The following is a 21876-nucleotide window of genomic DNA, read 5'->3' on the forward strand; positions in this document are numbered from 1 at the left end:
GTTCAAATGGTCTTCTTATCTGTGAGGTCATTTATATCCCTTATATATAAGTGGATCCACTATTCTCTATTGGAGTCCTGGTGTGGCACTGTGGGTTAATGTGCTGGACTGCAAAGTCATTTGAACTGGAAGGTTGGCAGTTCAAGCTCACCAGCTGCTCCTCAGAAGCCCTACACAGGGTCGCTATGGGTTGGAACTGACTCAATGGCACTTAATAACAACTATTCTCTATTATAGCACCCTGTTGATTTCCTCTATGGCACTGATTAGTGTTGTGTTGTTGGTAGGTGCCTATGCACAATGGAACAACACACTGCACAGACCTGTACCATCCTTACAATTGCTATGTTGCTGCCATCGTGTCAATCCCTCTTGTTGGAGGTCTTCTTGTTCATTGACGCTCTACTTTCCCAAGCATGATGTCCTACTCCAGGGACTGGTTCCTACTGATAATATGTCCAAAGTACGAGAGACAACGTCTTGCCACCCTCACTTCTAAGGAACATTCTGGCTATACTTAAGTGCATTGATTCTTCTATGATCTTCTACAGCACCAATTGTAATCTGTACTTATTTAATATGCTAGTTCCAAATGTTTTCCTAGTGTGGATCATAGTGTCTGGCACAAACAGATTCTTAGCAAATATTTAATTCATTGAATAAAATGGGGTTGAGACAGCAGGAGGGAGGCAGTTGCCCAGGAGGGTTCAGGCAGGAGGTCTGCAGAACCCTGGCATGGAGGTGAGGAGAAAGGTGATGGGAGGTAGGGCAGCCCTGGAACTGAAGGAAAAAAGTTAAGCCTCGACATGTGATATTGAAGGATTCTATGGACAAAATAGTGAATGATACATCAAAGGAAGATGGAAGGAACCCACAGTCACTGTACCAAAAAGAAATGGTCTATGGTCAACTATTTCAAGAGGTAGCATATGATCAAGAGCCAGTGGTACTGAAGGAAGAAGTCCATGGTGCACTGAAGACTCTAGGAATTGATGGAATAAAAATGGAAAAATTTCAACAAACTGATGCATGCGTGAGTCCAGCTCACATAACCAGGGTGGCGGAGACGACACAGCTTAGAAATAAAACACAGACATTAAGGGAGACCCCAAGACTCATGACCTCTAGGATCAAGAGCCCAGCAGGACTCACGATCTCTAGGACCAAGAGCCCTGAGACATGGTGGTACTCCATATTTATTAGCCTCCAGCCTTCTCATCCTCCCAAGATGCCATACATCACTGATATCAGAGGGGGCATTTGACATTATACAGATTAAGGAAATGTTCTTAGGGGAGAGAAAAGCAAGACTATAATTCAGGGATGCATGAGTGGGTTTTGAGAGAGAACAATGCAGGGTGCCGGTTATCACATCTGGTCATCACGTACCAATCCGGTTTTCCGTCATGGCACTAGCATCAAGGTGCAGCTTTTTGCTTCCTTATGACGTGGCCCAGACATGACTCCCTTCCTCCTGCGTCTGTCCTCGGTGGTCTCCAACAGATGCAGCACTGGTGGTACTCATTCATCTATGCCAAGAAATTTGGAAGGCAGATACCTGGCCAACTGATTGGAAGAAATCCATATTTGTGCCCATTCAAAGAGAGGTGACCCAACAGAATGAAGAAATCTTCAGACAGTATAATTAATATAATAGGAAGTAAAATTTTACTAAGGATAATTTAAAGATAATTTAAACAGTATATTGACAGGGAAGTGCCAAAGGTTCAAGTCAGATTCAGAAGAGGACATAGGAAGACGGATATCATTGCTGATGTCATATGGATCTTAGTTGAAGCAGACAATACCAGAAAGATGTTTGCCTGTGCTTTGTTGACTATGCAAGACTTTCGACTGTGTATCATGAGAAGCTGTGGACAACATTGCGGAGAATGAGTACTCAGAACATTTAATTGTGCTCATGAAGAACCTGTACGTTGACTTTTGAACATAACAAGTGGACACTGAGTGGCTTAAAATTAGGAAAGTTGTGTGCCAGGGTTGTATTCTTTCACCATTTTCTGTATGCTGAGCAAACAATCTGAGAAGCTGGGTTCTATGAAGATTATGGCATCAGGATTGGAGGGAGACTCATTAACAACCTGTAATATGCAGATGATAACAACCTTGCTTGCTGAAAGTGAAAAGGACTTAAAATAACTTACTGATGAAGATCAAAGACCAGCATTCAGTATGGGTTGCACCTCAATGTAAAGAAAACAAAATTCCTCACCACTGGACCAATAAATCATACCATGAGAAGGAGAAAAGAGTGAAGTTGTCATTTCTTGAATCTACAATCAACACTCCTGGAAGCAGCAGCCAAGAAATAAAGCATTATTGTATTTCATTAGGCAAATCTACTGCACAAAACCTCTTTAAAGTGTTCAAGATGTCAATTTGAGGACTAAAGTGAGTCAGACACAAGCCATGGTATTTTCAATAGATTCATATTCATATGAAAGTTGGACAGTGAATATGGAAGACCATAGAAGAATGAAAGCATATGGGTTATGTTTAAGCATTTAAGTTATGTTAAAGTTACCATGGACTGCCAGACAAACAAACAAATCTGTGTTGGAAGAAGTATAGTCAGAATGCTCCTTAAAAGCCAGGAAGGTGTGTCTTTACCTCTCATATTTAGGCCATATTATTAGGATGGAGCAGTCCCTGGAAAAGGACATCATGCTAGATAAAGTGGAGAGTAAGTGAAAAAGAGGAAGACCACCAACAAGATGGATTGACACAGTGGCAGCATCTGTTTTTAACAACAGTTATGAGGATGGTACAGGTCTGGGAAGTGTTTCGTTCTGTTTTGCATAGGATGGCTATGAATAGGAACTGACTTGATGGTACCTAAAAACAACACAATTGGTTTAGGGTGCCTCTGTGCAAAGGACAGAGGCAAGTCTGGGCCAGGGTGTGCCAGAGGCATCAGTAAGTGGGGTGAAGGGCATGTGGGTGGGCACTGACCTTGCTGGGGATAGGAGGGCCAAAGCTTTAATTTAGGAGAGAGGCAGTGGAGCTTGGCATTGAAGAGTGAGCAATAGTTTGCTGAATGAAGAAAAAGGGAAGGCATTTCAAGCTTGAGAAAAGGTCTGAGAGATATGAAAAGTCAGGAGAGCTCAGAAAATGGTGACCTGTCAGGTGTGGTAGAGGAGGGAAGAACCAGAAGCCTAAGGTCAGGAAGGCTTTGAATGCTACGCCCCGGAGGCCTTGGAGAGGTTTCAGCAAGGGAATGTAAGATTTCTCCAGCTGGTTTCAAATTGGACCCAGAAATGTTTAGGAGCCTGAACCCCCAGACCTAATGTAGATAGGGTAAGATGGGGTGATTGAGGTTGTACAGGATGATGGTCTCTGGGGGAAGGCCCCTGAGGTGATGACCTGGTGTGGGGGCAACAATGTGGGAATAAGTTCTCTCTAAGCCACGTGGGGAGTCCTGGTGTGGTGCTGTGGGTTAATGCGCTAGACTGTAAAGTCGGTTTGAATTGTAAGGTTGGGTTTAAGCTCACCAGCGGCTCCTTGGAAATCCTATGCAAGGTCACTATGGGCCCGAACCGAATCGACAGCACTTAACAACAGAAGCCATGTAGACTCAGACACTCTGAGTTGGAAATCCCTGGAAAGAGGCTAGAACCCTGAGCCATAGGAACCCCTGAGGAGCAGAGACAAAGGCTTGGAGTGGACAAATTAGGCTAGCTGTCACTTTCTTTTACTTCCAGTCTCTCTACCCCACCCAACTCTTCAGAATACCCAGTCAAGGACAGCTTTGCTTGCTTCAGCCCTGCGGGGCGTGGGGGTTGGAGGATGGTTCAAGGACCCCTCAATTAGGGTCTTTTCCTGCTGGGGCAGAGGGTGATTAAAGAGAGCACAGGTGGCTGGTGGATCTGTGGAGGCAGGTGAGTGTGGGAAGCCAAATCTCTGCGGGTTGAGTGTATGGGAGAACTTCCTGGCATTTTCCATTGACTCCTGTGCCACTGTTTTCCCTGGCTGCCCTTCATCCCTACCCTCACTGACCCATGCCTGCTTTTCCACAGCCCCACCTGCTCACAGAAAGGGGCGCCTGTGAGTGTTCATACATGTGAATGGGTTTCAGTGCACTTTGTATGACCCCTTGGGGTGCAGAATGGGGCAAGGACAGGGGCAGGACCAGAGCCCAGGACTCCAGTCTCCCACTCCTCCTTTGTCTGGGGCACCTGCTCATGTTCCAACCTACTGAGGAGTCCATGAGTCACAGAGTGGGGGAGGAGGGCGGCGGGAGAAGCTTTGGAAGTAATCCTTGGGAACAAATCTAACCAGAAATAGTCTCTTTAAGACAAGATGTACTGCAGTGCAGCGAATTATTTAATGTCTTCTCTAGCCACATTCTTTGTAAACTCCCACACTACAGCATTTTTGTGCCTATGGGCTGGTAAGAGAAGATGGGAGAAGATGCTGACAGGATTATATGATTTCGTTGTGAACTGTGTAAAACCCCGGAACTGTAATGGATACCAAACTAGACATCGGGGAAGCAGGAAGCAGGGAATCTCCTTACCATCAAGAGCCAGGAGTGGAGCTTGTCCTTGGGGCCCCGAGATCCTGCACATGGAACCTCCTCTACCCAGGGACAGAAAGCCGTGACACTGGAGGAGTGGCAGAGGAGCAGAGGCACCAAAAACCAGAGCATGAGAACAAGGGATGGCCTTCCCAGCCTACAGAGCAAGTCAAGCTGAGGGACTCTGGGCAGGAGGCTTCCTACAGAGTGAGGTGTCTCCAGGCACTTAATGAGGGGGGTGGCTGGGGGTCCTAGGTTTGCTGACCCACTGGAGCTAGTGCCTTCAGCTGAGGCTTTTGATGCAGTGGTGTGCCTGTGGACATTTATTAGTGGCCTTAAAAGAGCTTTGTAATATTGGCCAGGCAGAGAAAGGTGTGTGGGCATGGCTGCTGAGAGACTATCCTGACTTTGAATTGTAACTTGTTAACCCCCCTGACAAACCCCGGACTGTGAGCATGTTGTCTGAATTCTGTGTGGCCGTTGCAAAGAATGACCAAACCCAGCATGAATAGAGTGCTGTGGGTTGGATGGTTTGGTGTTATTTTTGCACATACACAACAATTGAGTACATGCAGAGTGAGTGAAAATCACAGCACTCTTTGGGAGGGAAGGACTGGACTCCTGTTCTCCCGAGTGAGTCTCTAGGTTCCAGAACAATCCATCCTATTCACTATGTGTTCAAAATGGCTTTTTTTTTTCTCATCCAAAGGCTGGCATATTGAGTCAAAACTTTTGTTAATGGGTAATGTACAAAATAAGTTTGACATCTTTGTAAACAAAGAACTGGGAGAGATTGGTGTTTTAAACTATAAAATGATATAGCAATTAAAATAAGATTGGCACAGGAATAGGAAAACAGATCACTGGGAAACAGCCCCCATTAACCAAAGGATCTTACAAGAATATAAAGAGTTCCTACCAATCTTTAAGAAAGAAATTAAGTAAAGCTCAGAAAAATGGGTGAGTTTAGGGCAATTCATACAAGAAAAACTTGGAGGGTTAAGACTACTCATTTCCCTTCCTCTGCCCAGCACCACGCACCCAGCAAACACACACTAAAGGTCTGTTGAATGACTGACTAGCTATCACTGGTAATCAAAGAAATATACATGAAAGTTGCTTACCATGTTTTACTTATCAGGCAAAAAAAAAAAAAAAAAGGCATTTGTTGGCGAGAGCACCAGAGAGAGGCACTGTTATGTGCTAATGGTGAGTGTGAATCAATAGCAGTCTTTTGTGGTCTGTGATAGCTAAAAATTGAAAATAGTGCAAATATGCCTTACTCTGGGGTCACTAAATAAACAAGAACTAAATGATCGAGGCTAAGTAACTGTCTTCAATGAGCAAATCTGAGAGTTGAGTCCAGTTGTCGCTCAGAGAAAGGTCAATTGCAACCCAAGTTACCACTCTGATCCCATTTATAATTTTAAAAGGTGCAAGTCAGTCCTGGTGTGTGCAAAGGTCCCAGAAAGTCCCCCAGAAGACTCATGCGCTGGTAACCACTGGCCCTCCCAGCAGTGATGCAGTTTCTCTGGTTGGAAGATAAAGCATCTTGAAAAGGAAAGCAACCCTGGAACCAGGGTTCTTTCTGAAAATTAAGAGCGCCCCCTAGTGGGGGAAAGGGAAAAGGTGGTGGGGAGGGACGGAGTCCAGAGGTGGATCCCTCTCACTGCAGTTCCTAGTTCCTGGATCTCCATCCCTCCCACAGCTGCCACAGAGACACCTTCACACACACAGTCCATCCCTCTCCTCGCAGCACTCTTCTTCCCTCATCCTTTAACTCTCAGATCAGATCCGTTGACTTCATCTGGAAGCACCCCAGGCCTCATCTTGCCCATATTAATGGAGCTTCTACTGAGCATTTGTGATAACATGATTCCTTCCTGCCACCCCACCACCCGCATGAGTGCTGCATGGTACTGTCTTGCTCACTGTTGCACCAGTGCCTGGCCCCTAGTGGACAGTGAATAGAGGTTGTAGCACTCAGGAGCCATAGATTACTCTAGAGGGAGACCGATGGCCTCCACTGGCATCAGGAACAGAGGGCTGTGCAGAAGGCATTTATTCGAGAGGCAGGAGGCACACACATATTTACAGTCGGGTTGATTAAATGAAGCAGGAGCGAGGATGTGAAGTCCCTGGAATCAGCTCAGACGAGTTCCACCTTGGCATTGGGGTACACGGCCACTACGTCGTAGCCCTCTGGTGGCTTGACGCGAGCCTTGGCGTGACCCTCACAGTAGAGCTGTTCGTCAAGAAAGAAGTAGCCGCGCTGCTTGAGGTTTAGGCCGCAGTCGCTGCACATGAAGCACTCGGGGTGATAAAGCTTGTCCCGTGCCTTGACGATGGTGCCCCTAGTAGGGGGGTACCGGAAGAGGGCAGTGTCGGGGACTGGCCTCATGAGGGCGCTCCCATCAAGAACAGTAAGTAGGATGGGGAAAGAAGTGGGGAGGGGTTGGGTAGGATCTGGGAAGCGGTGGGATGGGGTAGAAGGTGTGGGTACTCACACGATGCCATGGCCACAGCGAGTGCATTCAGGCAGACCCTGCAGGCCACTCAGCGGGGTGCCCAGCTTGCTGGCTGGGGGTTTGAGGTTCCGGGGACCGCCAGGCCCATGGCGTTCCCCTGAAAATGCAAGCAAGGGTGGCATAAGCCAAGTAGGGAGATCAGAAGAGGAAAAAACTCCAGTTAGGTAGAATGTGGGGTTGGGTGCTGTTCCTAAAGCACACAAGGCTGGGAAAGGTATTGGGTATAGGGTACAACAAGTGTAGGGTGGCGCTCAGGATGAGCAGTGCAGTGGGAATGGGCCTCAAAAACAGAGGAAGGGCAGATGGCCTGGAGACAGGATGTGGGGTCACAAAAGGGTCAGTAAGTGGAGACTCTGGGCACTTCGGGGTGTCGAAAGACAGGTGAGGAAAGGTGGCCCTCTTCTTACCACCCTCGCCAGCCTCTAGCATGCCCTGCAGGTATCGGAAAGATCCTGACTGTTTGGGCTCAGAAGTGGTGGGTTCAGCAGGCTCCCGGAGCATCCTGTACACATCAGAACCCAGGTCTACTCCGCTGTCACGACTCCGAGGGAGGCCTCTGGCCAGGTCAGCAGCACTGGGCAGGAAAGAGAGGTGGAAAGGCAGGGTTGCAGTTCCAGTCTTCACTGCCAGCTAGAGGGTAGGGAATCTGGTGAGGCCTCAAGGGTCTGAAAGCATCCAAGTGAGACCCAAAGATCATGTGTCGGGGGTCAGGATAGGACTTGGCGAGATTGGAGGGACCAGGCATGAAGATGGGGTCTGGGTGTGGCTTCGAAAGTCATGGCTCTATACTACCTGTGGGGTGGAGACACGTGCAGGGTGCTCATCTGGGCCGGCAAGGTGGCCTCACTGCTGCTGCCATTGTGAGGGACAGGGAGGCGAGGTGGCTGCCCATACGGAGATCCCAGACCTGGCCTGCCATCTCCTGGTCCAATCCCTGTGGCTGAGGGCCGCCTGCTGGGCACTGGGCTGCCATCCTGTTAGAGAAAGGCCCAAAGCACTGGGAGACCCTCAGGGGTGAATGGCCAGACTTCTCACCATTCCTTGTATAGGCTATCCCCACCCAACCATACTAGGCCTCCTTGGATGTCTGCTGGCTCCCAGATCTGTCATCTTGATTCAACCCCTGCAGACATGGAAACATGACTGCCTGAGGCTCAACCTTGGCTAGTGAATTCCAGGGTGGTTTTGACTCCCAATTCCCCTGAGGGGTGGAGATGAGCCAGCATGGCTACATCAGACTACGTGGCTTCCTATCTAGCAGAAGTGGTCCTGATGCTGAGCCTTTCCACCTGTCAGAACTATGCCTGGGTATAAGGAACCATGGCTGGGTATTAGGAACAAGTGGCTTCTGTCTTGCAGCCAGGAAAGGCTATCTATCATTGCATGTCCAAGGTTTTTTGGGAGCAATCTAAAGCTCACATATACAGTGCTGAGGTCCCAGGATGCTCTGGGCCTGCTCCTTCTAACCATTTCCTGGTTCTTGGGCCTTCTGTGGACAGAGGAGACAAGGGCAGCGGCTGGGCCAGGGCTCAAGGTTCCCCACTCCACTAACCAGTGGCCAGCCTGTGGCCTATACTGAAACATTTGGAGGAGGAGTGCCCTGAACTCCTCGTGGGCCCACAAGGAATGTGGGTGTGGGACTGGATGGGGACAGGGTATCTTGTTCCTGCAGAGTCCAAGGCCACACTGGCCCCAGCTTGCAAGTATACCTAAGCATACTTACAGTAATGTGGACATAGTAGGCGTGCACTCACGAGTACATTTATAGACGTGTGTGTGTAAGGACAACATACACACACCAGCCAGCCCACCCACCCACCTACCTACATTTAATCACACACACACCATTACATTCACTCAGCGCCAGCAATGGCCACCCTGGGATAGCTACGGTGGCCTCCAGGCTGGGACTGGGCTGATGAATGAAACAGTCAGACTTTAGGGTAGGGACCCATGAGAGTGGGTCTTGGCCTCAGTCTGAGAAGAGACATGTAGGTCTCCTTTCTCCACTGTGGTGTGACAGGGACTAACCCTGCCAGTTCTCAGGGACTAACCCAGTGCGTCCAGCAAAGGAGCACTCAGGCCTGTAGGCCTCTGGCCACACTGCCCTTTGCTTCCTGTAAGTTATCAGCTGGACAGGAGCTTGGGAGTGGGCGAATCAGCAGCCTGGGGGTGTGGCACCCCTGCTTCCTCTGCCCCAAGAGACAAAGGGGAGGATCTCTCGCTATGCAGGTGGGCCTCATCAATGCAACAACAGCAGCAGGAAGACCCCCCTGCCCCCATCAGACCCAACAAAAGCCCCTGCGAAACCTGAGCACTCTCACACATGCGTTTGGGCGGCAGGCGGGCAGAGCTGGCCAGGCTGGCCCCTAATGGAGACCAGATGGGCTGTGGTTGGTGGGGGTAGGGCCTGTGCACTGAGCTGAGGCAGCTTCATTAGGAAAGGGGAGCTGGAAGAAACAGGAGGAAGAAGCCACCCCACCTCAGCTTCACCCCCACCTAGGTGTGGGAGTCTGTTGAGGGTTAATGGAGCCACTGCCCCCTCTCAAGCCCACCATGCAGTAGCTACCTCTCTAGGTCTCAATCTATTTGGAGTCCCAGTTCTGTCACTCACTCATGAGGCAAGTCATTTCATCTGTCTGGGTCTTGATTCCTTGATCTGTGAGATGAGGAATGTGATGCTCTCTATAATCACAAGAACTTGTAGAAAGGAAGGCACTCGGCAGCTCAGTGCCTGCACCCAGCAAGTGCCTGGGCCTCCCTGCAGTGTGGTGGTGCACCTGGTACGATGTGCTTGTCCTCTATGAGTACCAGCCTTGCCTTTTTGTTGTTATTTGGTTGTTGAAGTCTCAATGGGTTTGTCAACAGAATGGTGGCAACCGCCTGCTCATCAAGCCCCTCAACTTGGATGGAGGCAGAAGCTGAGTCCAGGTGAGCAAGTGCTCCATGAGGCCAGGAGCTCCAGCTCTCTGCTGGTCTGGAGAGGACAGGCCAAGTGTGCAAGGGCTGCCTGGCTCCACCTGGCTTGCGTCTATGCATCCCCTGGTTCTCAACTTAAATATCACCCACTTCAGGAACCCTTCCCTTATTATCGCTCTTACTCCACACTGGGCTGGGCAAAGGGCTTCTCGGGTGTTCCCATATGAGGTCTGAGAGGAGGAGAGGACAGGCGAGGTGGGCCTGAAGCCACAGTTGGCCCTGTCCCATCTTACTTGGGGGTGTGTGCCAGGGGCACCTTGTGCTGCTCTTTGGGCCGAATGTGTTCTCCTCTGATGGCTCCAGCTGGGTCCCTTCCCCCTGGCTGGCAGAGGGTGGGAGCAATGTGGGGACAATGGGCTCTGTGTCTCTGCTACTGAGGCCACAGCGCTGCAGGGCTGGGTGGGAGTGTTGCTGCCGCCACCCATGGAGCTCATGACCTTTTCATACAAAAGGAGAGCAGGAGCTGAGGGGCTGCCCTGTCGCTTATGGAAAATCCCACCCCATCCAGCCTGAGTCACTAAGGACAAATCCCTATCCCTCCAGGCTTCTCCTGGGGGCCGGGACAGAGGCAGAGTGTCCAGTTCTAAAGCGCAGGCCCCTTGCCCTGTCCATCCTGGCACTGATGACTCTGAGGGAAGTTGAGTCTCACACACTGGGGGCCCTCACTGTGCCGTTCCCTTCTGCCTGGCCATGTTAGGTCTGGTTGATTTTTCATAGGTAACAGCTGCTCCCCAAGCCACCTACCCCCTTTCCAGAGTCTCAGGAGCATGGAGCCACCATGACAAGTTTCTGAGGCATCCTAATTCTCTGTAAGAACAGCTCTAGCCCGGGAGCCTCTCCGTGACCCTGCCCCACTACCACATCTTTTAACTCTGCCCTTTCCCCAACCCTCCACATCCCCCGAGATTTTTCTGTTCTCTGCACCTGTGGTGTATTCTCTCATCCCTGGATCTCTGTATATGTTTTCTGAGCACACTTCTCCCCATGATCCTTTGCCTGCCTTCTTCTTTCTTGGTCTTCAAATCTTGGCTTGACTATCCCCCTCCTCTGGGAAACCCTCCCTTGGCTAAGTTATATATCTACTCTGGGCCCCTTCAATCCCTGGTTTCCTATACCCTATACCCACAACTGCTAAGGGCCTGTCTCCCACTATATCGGTACTTGCTGGCATGTGGTAAGTACCAGGTCTCAGGGATTCCAGCAAAGACAAGGTAGGGAACAAATGTCACAGCAAGATGAGGACTGAGGTAGTTAGTAAGAGTGAGGCCAGAACAGATCCTTCCCTCTGGTTCAGCCAAGTCTCCCTTCCCTGCCCTAGTCCCCTTTCCCTCGTGGTACAAGAGTTGACAATGACCTGGCTCAGGAAACCGTAATCCCACAAACTGGGTCACCTGGTCTGGCTCTATCACTGACCAGTCCACCTTGTCCAGACTTCATGCTACACAGATGTCTAGTTAGCTTTGGGCACTTCAGTCTTGCCTACTTGGTTACCCATCATGCCCAAGGTAAAATAAGGTCCTAGAACAGTTGGCCCACATTACTCTCTTTGAGGACAGGATCACTCACGCCATACATGGAAAGGTGATTGGGCAGCCAGGCTTGCAGCCTGGAGCCTGCTGGGTGCATGCACAGGATGGCCAGGGGTAGGGTCAGGGAGTGTCTTACACTCTGCAGTCAGCTCTGAGGTTTGCTATTCTCAGACCAAGAGGGTGTCCAAGGCTAGGATCAGACAAAGGAGTGTCTCCCAATCTGGGACTGCCCCTCCTATCCCCAAGTCTGATGACTTGGGCACCTGACTGGATCTCAGCTGGGTGTGTGGTAAAACCTGAGCCAAGGCCCGGTCCAGCCATTGCCCAACAGATACTTTTGTCTCAAAATCTAAGACTTCCTAGGATACAGAAGAGTCTCCAACAAGTTCCCACCACCAAGGGAGCCTAGGCTGGGACATGGACATGGCCCAGAGAAGCCTTCTCTAAGCTCTGTTCAGGAATCTGAGTGCTATGGTGCAGATACCTAGTGCAGGGGAACCTATGGACTAGGCCTGGGCCCTCTGCCCTGGGCTCACTCGGAGCCAGACCTGGTGGTATCCGTACATACCTGAGCCTCAGGGTCGATGTGGATCCTATGTGCCTGAGCCTTGTTGTCCTCGGGGGTATTGGGCCAACTCCTACCCTCCGGCCTGTGGCAAGAATTGGGATGGTCAGATATGTCTGCTTACCAGGCCTACCATGGCTGGGAGCCAAAACCACTCAAGACCAGGTCTGGTGTCCTGCAGGGAGTACATTTCAACCCTGTCAGTGGCCTACAGAAACATAGCTTAAAATGGTCCAGCTTACAGCAGGGGAGCCAAGCCCTCCACACTTTGCAACCCAGGAGGCCAACTAGGAGGCCTTGTGCCCACCCTTCTGCCATACACAGCTCAGGCCGGGGCCTGGGAGTCAGGCTTCCAGCAGCTTTGGCTCCAAGGGGTGTGCCTTCCCTCTGCTGCAGCCGCCGGCAGAGTCATCAGGCAGAGTCATCACCGATGTCTGTCTGCCCAGCCCAGATGGGAAACAGGCCATTAGGAAATTCCTGCTTCGCCATAGAAACCAAACGGCAAACAGCACTGAAGAGGGAGAAAAACACTGTAAACCTGCTGTAAGTGGGGCAGGCCAGCTGAGAGGCTGTGGGCTAGAGCTCAGGCCTGCTACTCAGTAGCCCTGTGAGAAGATGGCCAGAAGGGTACTTGGACTCTGGACTGTCTGCAGAGCCCCAATCCCAACAGTGGGGGTGGTGTAACATGAGGCTGGCCAGACCAAAAGGGAACGACGTGCCTCCTGGGATTTCTCCAGGTCTTACTGCTGCAACTCAGTCCTGCCTTGACTCAGCTTAACAATCCGTCTACACCTGCCTTGACTCAGGTTCTTAACAATCCGTCTACACCTGCAGTCCAACATTCACTGTTCACTTTGTCATCTCTGCCCATTACTAAGCTTCCGGAAGACTACCCTCGATTCCGTGGCTCTGCTACCCGGGGTAACAACACCCTTTCACCTCTCATCCTGTCCCCTCAACCAAGCTTCCAAGTGCTGGTCCTAACTCACAGTTCTATCTGTAGTCTCCACCCACTCAAAACTCTACAGGGACATCCAGGACAATCTTGCATGACTACATACCCTGGTACTTTCCTGAAGTTCTGCCAAAAGAGTGTGCAAGCCTGAGGTATGTGACTCAGAAAGCACAAGGTGCTCAGAGCCATAAGAGTGGCCTGAGGCATCACAATAGAATGAAGGACTTACTCAGGTGGCACCCGCACCTCCAAGCCTCCATTCCCTCGGATATATTTAAACAAAATGACAGCCAAAGGGTGAGCTGATGAAGGCATCTTGGACCACATGCCAGGAATGGCAGGAACCCCACCAGAGGCCCCATTTGGAACTGAAATTGGAAAGGACCTGGGCCTGAAGAACATGCCCAGGAAGTATGGCTTAGCTTGGAGTTCTGAATGCCTGACTTTGGACTTCAGACATAGTTGGGAAGCTAAGCCTTAACTTCACTATTTATTTATTCTGTGGGGGATTAGAGACCTCTATAAACAAGATGGCAGGTAGGGATGCTAGTCTAGGTAGAACTCTGGTGAAGGGAGGCAGAGTAGCTTCCTCTACCAGCTAACTAGACCAAGCTTTCAGACTTCATGATGGAGGGTCTTCAGGACCTGGGACATAGGTCCTGGAATGGTGAGCAGGATCAAATGCCTCACAGATGGGAGAAGTGTTGGCTCAGAGGGTTAAGGCAGCTCCAGGTCTTGCTCCATCAGAGCCTATATGTGTGGAGGGTAGAAACAGGGAGCTGAAGGGGCACCCCAGGCTTGCACCCCATGCAGAGTGTCTCCATTTTAGAGATGAGTAAATTAAGGGCTCAGAGTTGAAAACACTTGCTGGAGGACAGCACAGTTCTCAAGTGTAGAGAATGCTATCTCACCTGCTCCATGGCCAGGCTGTGTTTGGGGTTGAAATGCCCAGAGTGGAACAGGTCAAGCTTCAATGAACGCTTGGTTCCATCTATGCCTGGCTTGGAACAAATGACCAGGGAAGGAAGGAAGGGAAACCTCCACCCCCACCCTACTCTATCTCCCCTGACATCATTGCCTCTGGAAACCTGTAGTCCAGGCTCCTGATTCAGGTCCCCTATGGCTCTCCGCCTCCCATCCTTTCCATCAGGGCTTCCCTTGTTCATCCATAAACAGCCCAAGCTGGAGGTGAGTCAGGGCCCAGGAACCCAGCCAAGCAGGACAGCCTCAGAGGTACTTGTTGGCAGAGCAGTGCTGACCTAACATTTTCCCCATCCAGACTGTACCTCAGTCTGGGAGGGGGTGAAAAGTGTGAACCCATTTTTTATTTTGTGAACTCGTTTTATGGGGGCAAAACCCCAGGGTCACATAGCTCATCTGCTCTACCACAGCTCCCACAGTCTGGATGAAGACTAGCTTTACTGAATGCCTGGGGCAAGTGGAATGTATACTCCCTGGACTTGTAGCTGGGCCTGCTCAGCCAGACATGGCCAGGCACAGAAAGGGACTACCTCAGAAGTTTTCTGACCATGTCTGATGGTCACCCTGCCCCCATACCAGCTCTGAGACTGTTGTGGTTTTTGGAGGCTTCACCCACACACCTCCACAGGGGTCGTGGAAAGTCCCTGTGAACAGTGAATATGGCATAGATGATGAGACTTTATGGCTGACTTCCCTGAATCTAGGCGGGACAGTGGAGTGGGAACTCCCACTCAGCTATGACCAGACTGACTGCCTAGCAGAGCTGGCCAAAGGCTCAGGCCCTCAGCAAGGCAGTGGGACACCCCAGGTGGACCCTTCATCCTAGACCATCTATAGAGCATGGTGTGACTTCATTCTCCACTCTCCTTCCCTTCAGTACATAGTTAATGGCAGGAAGCTTATTCTGTATCCAGATTAAAACAGGACAGAGGTCTGAGTCATAAGGGGGACAGCTGAGCAGAAGCAGTTGTGGGACAGGTAGGCATGGTCAGCAGCTAAATAAAGGAAGCGGAATCTTTGGAAGTGAGTGACTTGAGGTCAAATTTTGCTTCCCTACTCCCTTGACAATATGAGCTCTGGTAGCGTAGTGGTTACAAATTGGGCTGCGAACCGCAAGGTCGGCAGTTCGAAACTACCATCTGTTACGCGGGAGAAAGATGAGGCTTTCTGCTCCCGTAAAGATTTACAACCTCGGAAACCCTGTACAGGGTCGTTATGAGCCGGCACCGACTCCACGGCACACAACAACAACTACTCCCTTGACAATATGACTTTCTGCACCCTCTAACCTTTCCAACTCGATGGCACCTGACAACAACAACAATCTTTCTGAGCCTCAGTGGTCTTATTTATCAAATAGGGACTATATTAGATCTTACCTTGTTAAGTTGCCGTGATGTTTAAATGAGGTTCTAGACAAGAAACTGCTTTTGAAACAAGTCACCAAGCACAAAGGAAAAGGACTGAAACCAACTTTCTAGAGCAGAAGTGGGGAAATGTCTAGCTTGAGGGCCATATTTGTTGTTAAGTAACATCAAGTCAGTTCAACTCATCGCAACCCTGTATAGCATTTCTGAAACCTATGAAATCATTTGGTCTGGCCCTGCCAAGGCAACCGCAGTTCCAGCCATCACACTCTTGTTGCTAAGTGCCATCAAGTCAATTCCAACTTATAGCGACCTTGTATGGGGTTTCCAAGGAGCGGCCATTACATTGCCGTTGTTATGTGCCATCGAGTTAGTTTTAACCCATAGTGACTCTGTACAGGGTTTCTGAGGAGCGGCTGGTGAGCTTGAACTGCTAACTTTGTGATTCAAACCAACTTTGCAGTCCAGTGCATTAACCCACAATGCCATCATGATGTTATTGTTGTCAAGTGCCATTGAGTCTATTCCGACCCATAGCGACCCCGTATAAGGTTTCCAAGGAGCAGCTGGTGAGCTTGAACCGGTGACCTTGCAGTCTGGTACATTAACCCACAGTGCCACACCAGGAATCCCTGCCATCATGTTAGGAGTCAGTTATTTAAATGTTTAACCAAATATAGCAGGCCAATTTTTAAGTTGATAATTTTATAGGGCCCGTGAATGATGTTACAAATTTTGACAGAAAAAATGTTCCTCACCCCTGCTCTAGAGGCGATCCATAAATGCCTGACACACTTCTAGCCTTGAGTGAAGTGTGGCTTCTTCTCTTCTTAAATTTCCCTTCCTCTCAGCTCTGGCCAGTGTCCCCATGAAAGCCCTATTCCTTAGGGCTGTGCATGAGTGGGGCCCCCAAGTGGCTGAGGCAGAAAGGTTGTCCACGGCCCAGCTCACCTAGGATGATGCCTACCTATATGCAGGCCCCCTCATCCCAGCCCCACCTGCAATATGCATACCGGCTCACAGAGAGTGTGAGGTGATCATGGCAGCCCTTGATGCGGTTCTGCGCCTCCAGGTGAGTCATGAGCTCTGTGCTCTCACCATTGATGGCCTGGATCAGGTCTCCTGGGCACAGGGAAGCCAGTGCAGCCTTGCTGCCAGCATGGACCTGTGGGCAGACAAGCCAGAAGGCACAGTGATCACGTGGCCATGCTCCAGGCTCTGCTCTCAGCCCCCTTCAGCCCAGAAGTTGACCAGCAGGGGCCCTGCTGTCACTGTGGATCTGTTCACGGGTAAGGTGTAGGTGAGGTTCCCATTTGGTGCCTAATTCTATATCCAGAAGAAACCTCTGCTCTGAACATCCCTAACTGCATTAACTGGTACCTGTTAGGATGTGAGGATTTAAGAGCAAGGCTTCCTCTACACTGGGAAAAACAAGATGTCACTCTTGCAATTTGTACATGTGGCCAAGGACATGCAAGGGACACACAAGTACTCACAGATATATATAGAGCATGAACATGTTACAAATATCCTGCCTGCACAAATATGGCCCCAGCCAACCAGACTGCACAGCAGCCCCTTGACCTGACATTCAAACCCTTAGTGACCTTACCTCTTATGCCTAATGCCCAGTCCTCACCTCAATCTATTCACACTGTCCAGACCACTGACAGCCATGGTGACTTCATGGGCACCAGATAACTCCCACCTCCATGCCTCTGCAGACGTTGTTCCCTCTGCCTGTGACATTCTTTGCTTTGACTCCTGATCCCTATTTTCTAGCTTATTACTCTTTATCCTTCAGGTCTCAGCGAGAGGCCACTTGGGGCGCTCCTACAGTACTCTGTGTGTACCCACTACCATGGCTGCCCCTCTATATTGTTAGTGTCTCGTTCTAAGACTGTCTAATCACCTGTCCAGGTACGTCTAGGGTCACCCAGTTCCAGATACTAGCCTGGACTTCACTTCCTCTACAGGGTGGGCACTCCCCCAGCTGCATGGGTCACCCCAGTGCCATCACTGATCCCCAAGAGGCCAGCAATATCCACTTCTGGAGCCTCTTCCATTGCTGGTACCCAGAATGGGACTATACAGAGTAGGGGATAGGCTCATAGGAAGACCTTAGTAAGCAACCCAAGGGAATGCAGGTAACAAGACACCCTCACCCTGTCCCTAGAACAGTCTATGGAAATAAATTTCAGGAACCCTCATCCTTATCTAGCCTCTCCAGCTGGTGCCCAGCTGTGGCTCACCAGCCAGCAGTGACCTTGTTCCTATTGGTAGGGGATAAAGCTCCTAGAAGCTTCGTCAGGATCAGCTCAGCCAGTTCCAGTAGTGAGTAGGTAAGGCTGAGGTTCAAGGTGGTGGCGTGGGCGCTGTCTGAGTTGACCTGAAAAAGGCTTCCCCAAGAAATATTCCTTTTCTGGAAGGTGACAGCCTCAGACAGCCAATCAAACAATAGTGTTCACTCCTAGGGCCTGGGCACCTGCATAGGCCTGTCCTCTTGGAGAAGGCATCCAGTTGGCACCATCCCACCCTCTTCTTAAGGCCCTGCTCCAGGAGCCCTCCCTTTCATGGATCCCTGCTTGGTGCCAGGGCTGGCTTAGCACTTTACCCATAATTAGCTCATGACAGCCTCTCACCCATCTGATAAAGGAGGGACTGTTCTTATTCCCATTTTATAGATGAAGAAAGAGAGCCTTGGGGGAGGGGATGCCTAGCATCAGTCCCAGATGATGGAGAGAAGTCTTTCCCCAAGGGGGCCACTAGCTGCAGAATGACTCAGCCAAAACAAGGGGCACATTCAGGCCCTTGTGGGCGGAGGAAGTTCTCGAAAGCAGGGGTGGCTGGGACTTTGCCAGCTCCGCTTGGGGAGTTCTGGTCAGAGAGGGCATGAGGCCAGGAAACCGTGACTCTCTCAGACACCTTTATACACGTTGTCTCATTAATTCTTATGGCAAGCCCATTTCCTAGATGAGAAAATCAAGGTCCAGTGAAGTGCAGAAGGATACTGAATTGATAAATGAGAGAGTCAAGATTTCAATCCATGACAACGAATCCCAAATTCTATATTCTTAGCCTGTGCTCTGCAGAAAGGGAGAGAAGAGAGTGTGTTCCAGGTAGAAGGACCCACATGCACAATGTCTTATCTGAGAGACAGAGTAGAAGGAGGTTCCTGTGCTGAAGTGGGGTTAGTGAGGGGGAGAGATGAAGTTATAGGAGAGACAGGGACCAGACTTTACAAGGTCTTGTAGACCCAGGTCAGAAGCTGGCTTATCTCCTGAGTGGATGGGAACCATGGAGGGTTCTAAGCAAGCAAGTCACAAGACAGAGTTGAGTTCAGGCAGATTCCTCTGGCTGCCAAGTGTCAGACAAGTAGGCAGAAGAAAGAGGATAAGCATGGGGGTGGGGATGGGGGTGTCAGCTTGGTAGCTGAGGAATGAACTAGACCCCTCCTCACCTGTATTCCCAGTCCCTGCTCCACCCAGCCCTGGAGTGGCACTATAGGATATGTGGTTCAGACCCACCAGCCACTCTTTGGAAGCCCTATACAGGGTTGCTATGAGTCGGAACTGAACTTGATGACATTTAACAACAACAAGCCCCACCCAGCCCAGACCCTGTGGTGGGCTGAAAGCTGCAGTCAGAATCAAATGTCCAGCTGTCACAGCAAGCTCCAGACAAGCCTAGATTCCTGCCACTTTGAATCCATTACTTAATCTCTTTGGTCTCAGTTTCCCCATCTGTAATGTGAGGCCATAGGAAGTGCTTACTTCTAAGGGCTGTTGTCTAGACTACCTGCGATGGTTATTGTTCTTGTTCATGTTAAGTGCCATCGAGTCAGCTGTGACCCTGTATAGGGTTTCTGAGGAACGGCTGGTGAGCTTGAACCGCCGACCCTGTGAATCAAACTGACTTTGTACTCCATCGCGTTAACCCACAGAGCCACACCAGGACTCCCCACAGAGGATCCAGCACACAGTGGAGCTTACTCCAAGGAATGGTTACTTAAGGGGATGCTAGAGACACCTGAATCGGGCTATTGACTCAGGGTCAGCAGTTCGAAACTATCAGCTGTTCCACGGGAGAAAGATGAGGCTTTCTGCTCCCGTAAAGATTTACAGCTTCGGAAACCCTGTACAGGGTCACTATGAGTCGGAACCGACTCCACGGCACATCACCATCACCACCACGGGCTCTTTATGTGATGCTGCAGGATAAGCACTGGACTGTGGACCATAAGGTCAGTGGTTCAAACCCACCAGTAACTCCTCAGAAACCCTATACCAGTTAGTTATGAGTACGAACTCATTTGATGGCACTTAACAACAACAACCACTACCCATTAGGGTGGGGCTTGGCATACCAAGGACACTTGGCCAAGGCCAGCAAACATTACTACTAAGTCAACGCGTAAGGAGCCCTGGACTATGTTCTTGGGGCTCCCTGAGGCTTTGTGGGGTCCCTGAGATTGCAAACCCCCAGCTAGCCTACTCCCTGTCTTAGCATGGCTGTCTCCAACAGGTCCTGGGTTGGGGAGACTCTGGAGACATAGGTGGGTGTGGGTCTTGAGTCCCCTTGGTAAGGACACCCCCCCACATAGATCTGCCCCTGAAATACCTGCTGGGCAAGTTGTGGCCTGTATCGACTCAGTCCTATAAATCTCCTCAGATCCCACCCAAACCCAGGTTCAGTCATCCTGTCTCCTTGGGCTTGAGCTGTCGCCGCGTGACTTTGGGGAACAAGGGGGGGCTCTTCCTGGCAAACCGACTCCCAGCTTGCTTGCCTGCCAGGGGCCTGCATAGTGATCAGCTCCAAACAAGGCCGCTCCCGCCGCCACTATGACGTGTGGAGGCTTTTTCTCAGCGGGTAAGAGGCCGCGTGGGCAACAGATGTCTCTGCTCCCTGCCGCCTGCGGCCGTCAGCCGCCGCCACCGAGCCTGTCAGCGGCCTCACGCCCAGAGTGCCTGACCTGCTGGCCAGCCTAGCACCCCCACCAGCCCGCCTAGGCAGATACACTTACATGACACACAGGCAGACAGGAGTTGCTCATGGGTTTGCACATACATACCCTCAACAGGACTCCCGCAGGGAAGTGGGACATAAAAGGTTCCCGGATGTGTTGAAGGCCCACCTTACCGGGTCCTAGGGACTCAGCAGACTTGGGTCAAGGGCAGACTTGGGAAGCCTCCCAAAACAGACAGCTGGGCCTGCCTGTCACCCTAGCCCCCAGAAAACAGGATTCTACAATTCCATGCTTCACCGGGCACCCACCCTGTCCTAAGAACTGGAAAGAAGTCTCTGGAAGCTCAGTCAGCTCTGCTGGACCCATGGCAGGAGATGGGGGGTGGGGTGGGAAGGTGGTTATTAGCTTCCCACACAAGTTCCTAAAGACCAGAGCAGCCTGTGTGGGAGCAAGGGATGCTCCCAGGTCCCCACCTCTGCCTGCCCTTCTAGACTGGGAACCCCCGAATTCTCTCCTCGTCTGTCCTCTACACTACAGGCTCCCAGGAACAGGGTCTGAGGGTCCTCTACTGCCCCTCCAAGCTAGGGGACCCCCAAACTGGGCCAGGATCCCATCTCTTCAAGACCGGGCATCACTTTGGCTTTGGCCTTAGCCCTCTTCTTTGTCCTCTTTGGACTAGGGCTCTGCTACCCCCCATCCAGGGCTGTGCCTATTCTCCCTCCTCTGTCTCATGCCTGGAGCACATAATGGCCCTGTGGGGAGGGGAACTCACAACCTCATAGTCAGATCTTCCTTTCCCCTAGAAACCAAAAGTTCCTCCTGTTCCCTTCCCCTGGCGGCTTCTGAGTTCATGGCTAAGAGGCTGACCAAAGCCCAGAGTGGGGACGTGGGGATCTCTTTTCAGATCCACACCTCCCTGAGTCGACCTGGCTCTACTGGCCAGGACCCTTGATGGGGGAAGGGAGCGCTCACTCATTTTGCCCCAAATCCTCAGGCTAGATTCAGTGGGAAGAGCGTTTCTGGGCCTCTCCTTTGTAGATTTGTCCAGACCCCAGCCCGACCCCAGCCCGTGTCTGCAGACCCTCCCTGTCCCATAGAGACTCCCTCTACATGAGGCCAGTTAGTAGGCTAGTGGGTTAACTCCTGAGGGGATTTCCACGGGATAGGGCGGCAGGCCTAACCCGACAGGCATGGAGTGGGCTGGAGGGCGCTGTCCCACCTAGAAGCTGCATCTACAGCTTGTGGGTCTCCCCGGCCAACCCTCGGCCTTTAAGTCTCAGAGGTGTCGGGGATCCAGGTTCCGGGGAGACCCCGCGAGGATCGGCTCTCAGACTTCAGACCGCCCCACCGCTCCGCAATTGCCAGACTCACCCGCGAGATGGTGAGGGGCGCGCTGAAATCTCGGCCGCCCACCAAGCGGAAGCCCCAAGGCGAAGGACCGCGCAGGGTCACAGAGTGGGGCATCGCGG

The 21876-nt window shown here is 51.1% G+C and overlaps 1 protein-coding gene across 2 annotated transcripts; it reads right to left on the reverse strand.

The window, feature by feature from the left end:
• Nucleotides 1-6686: 6686 nt before the first annotated feature.
• On the reverse strand, nt 6687-21871 carry PDLIM4 (PDZ and LIM domain 4). 2 transcript variants are annotated; one of them, XM_006872926.1, is made up of 7 exons: nt 21779-21871; nt 16455-16606; nt 12142-12223; nt 7858-8039; nt 7473-7639; nt 7045-7162; nt 6687-6891 (listed from the first exon to the last, which is right to left on the reverse strand). In XM_006872926.1, exons 1-7 carry the CDS (start codon nt 21869-21871, stop codon nt 6687-6689), a joined length of 999 nt encoding a protein of 332 aa, XP_006872988.1. The 2 variants fall into 2 exon arrangements, with proteins under 2 accessions (XP_006872988.1, XP_006872989.1); XM_006872927.1 differs by lacking the exon at nt 7045-7162 and having other exon boundaries at nt 6821-6891.
• Nucleotides 21872-21876: the final 5 nt, after the last annotated feature.

This window comes from Chrysochloris asiatica, unplaced genomic scaffold, assembly GCF_000296735.1.
Source record: "Chrysochloris asiatica unplaced genomic scaffold, ChrAsi1.0 scaffold00215, whole genome shotgun sequence".
Lineage (NCBI taxonomy): Eukaryota > Metazoa > Chordata > Mammalia > Afrosoricida > Chrysochloridae > Chrysochloris > Chrysochloris asiatica.

Excerpts from the sequence above, each read along its gene's own strand:
- PDLIM4 (XM_006872926.1), bottom strand. The coding sequence starts at position 21,871 with ATGCCCCACTCTGTGACCCTGCGCGGTCCTTCGCCTTGGGGCTTCCGC. Across the intron at positions 16,607-21,778 it reads CGCCCCTCACCATCTCGCGG|GTCCATGCTGGCAGCAAGGC; the intron begins GTGAGTCTGGCA and ends GTCTGCCCACAG. Across the intron at positions 7,640-7,857 it reads CACGTGTCTCCACCCCACAG|TGCTGCTGACCTGGCCAGAG; the intron begins GTAGTATAGAGC and ends TTTCCTGCCCAG.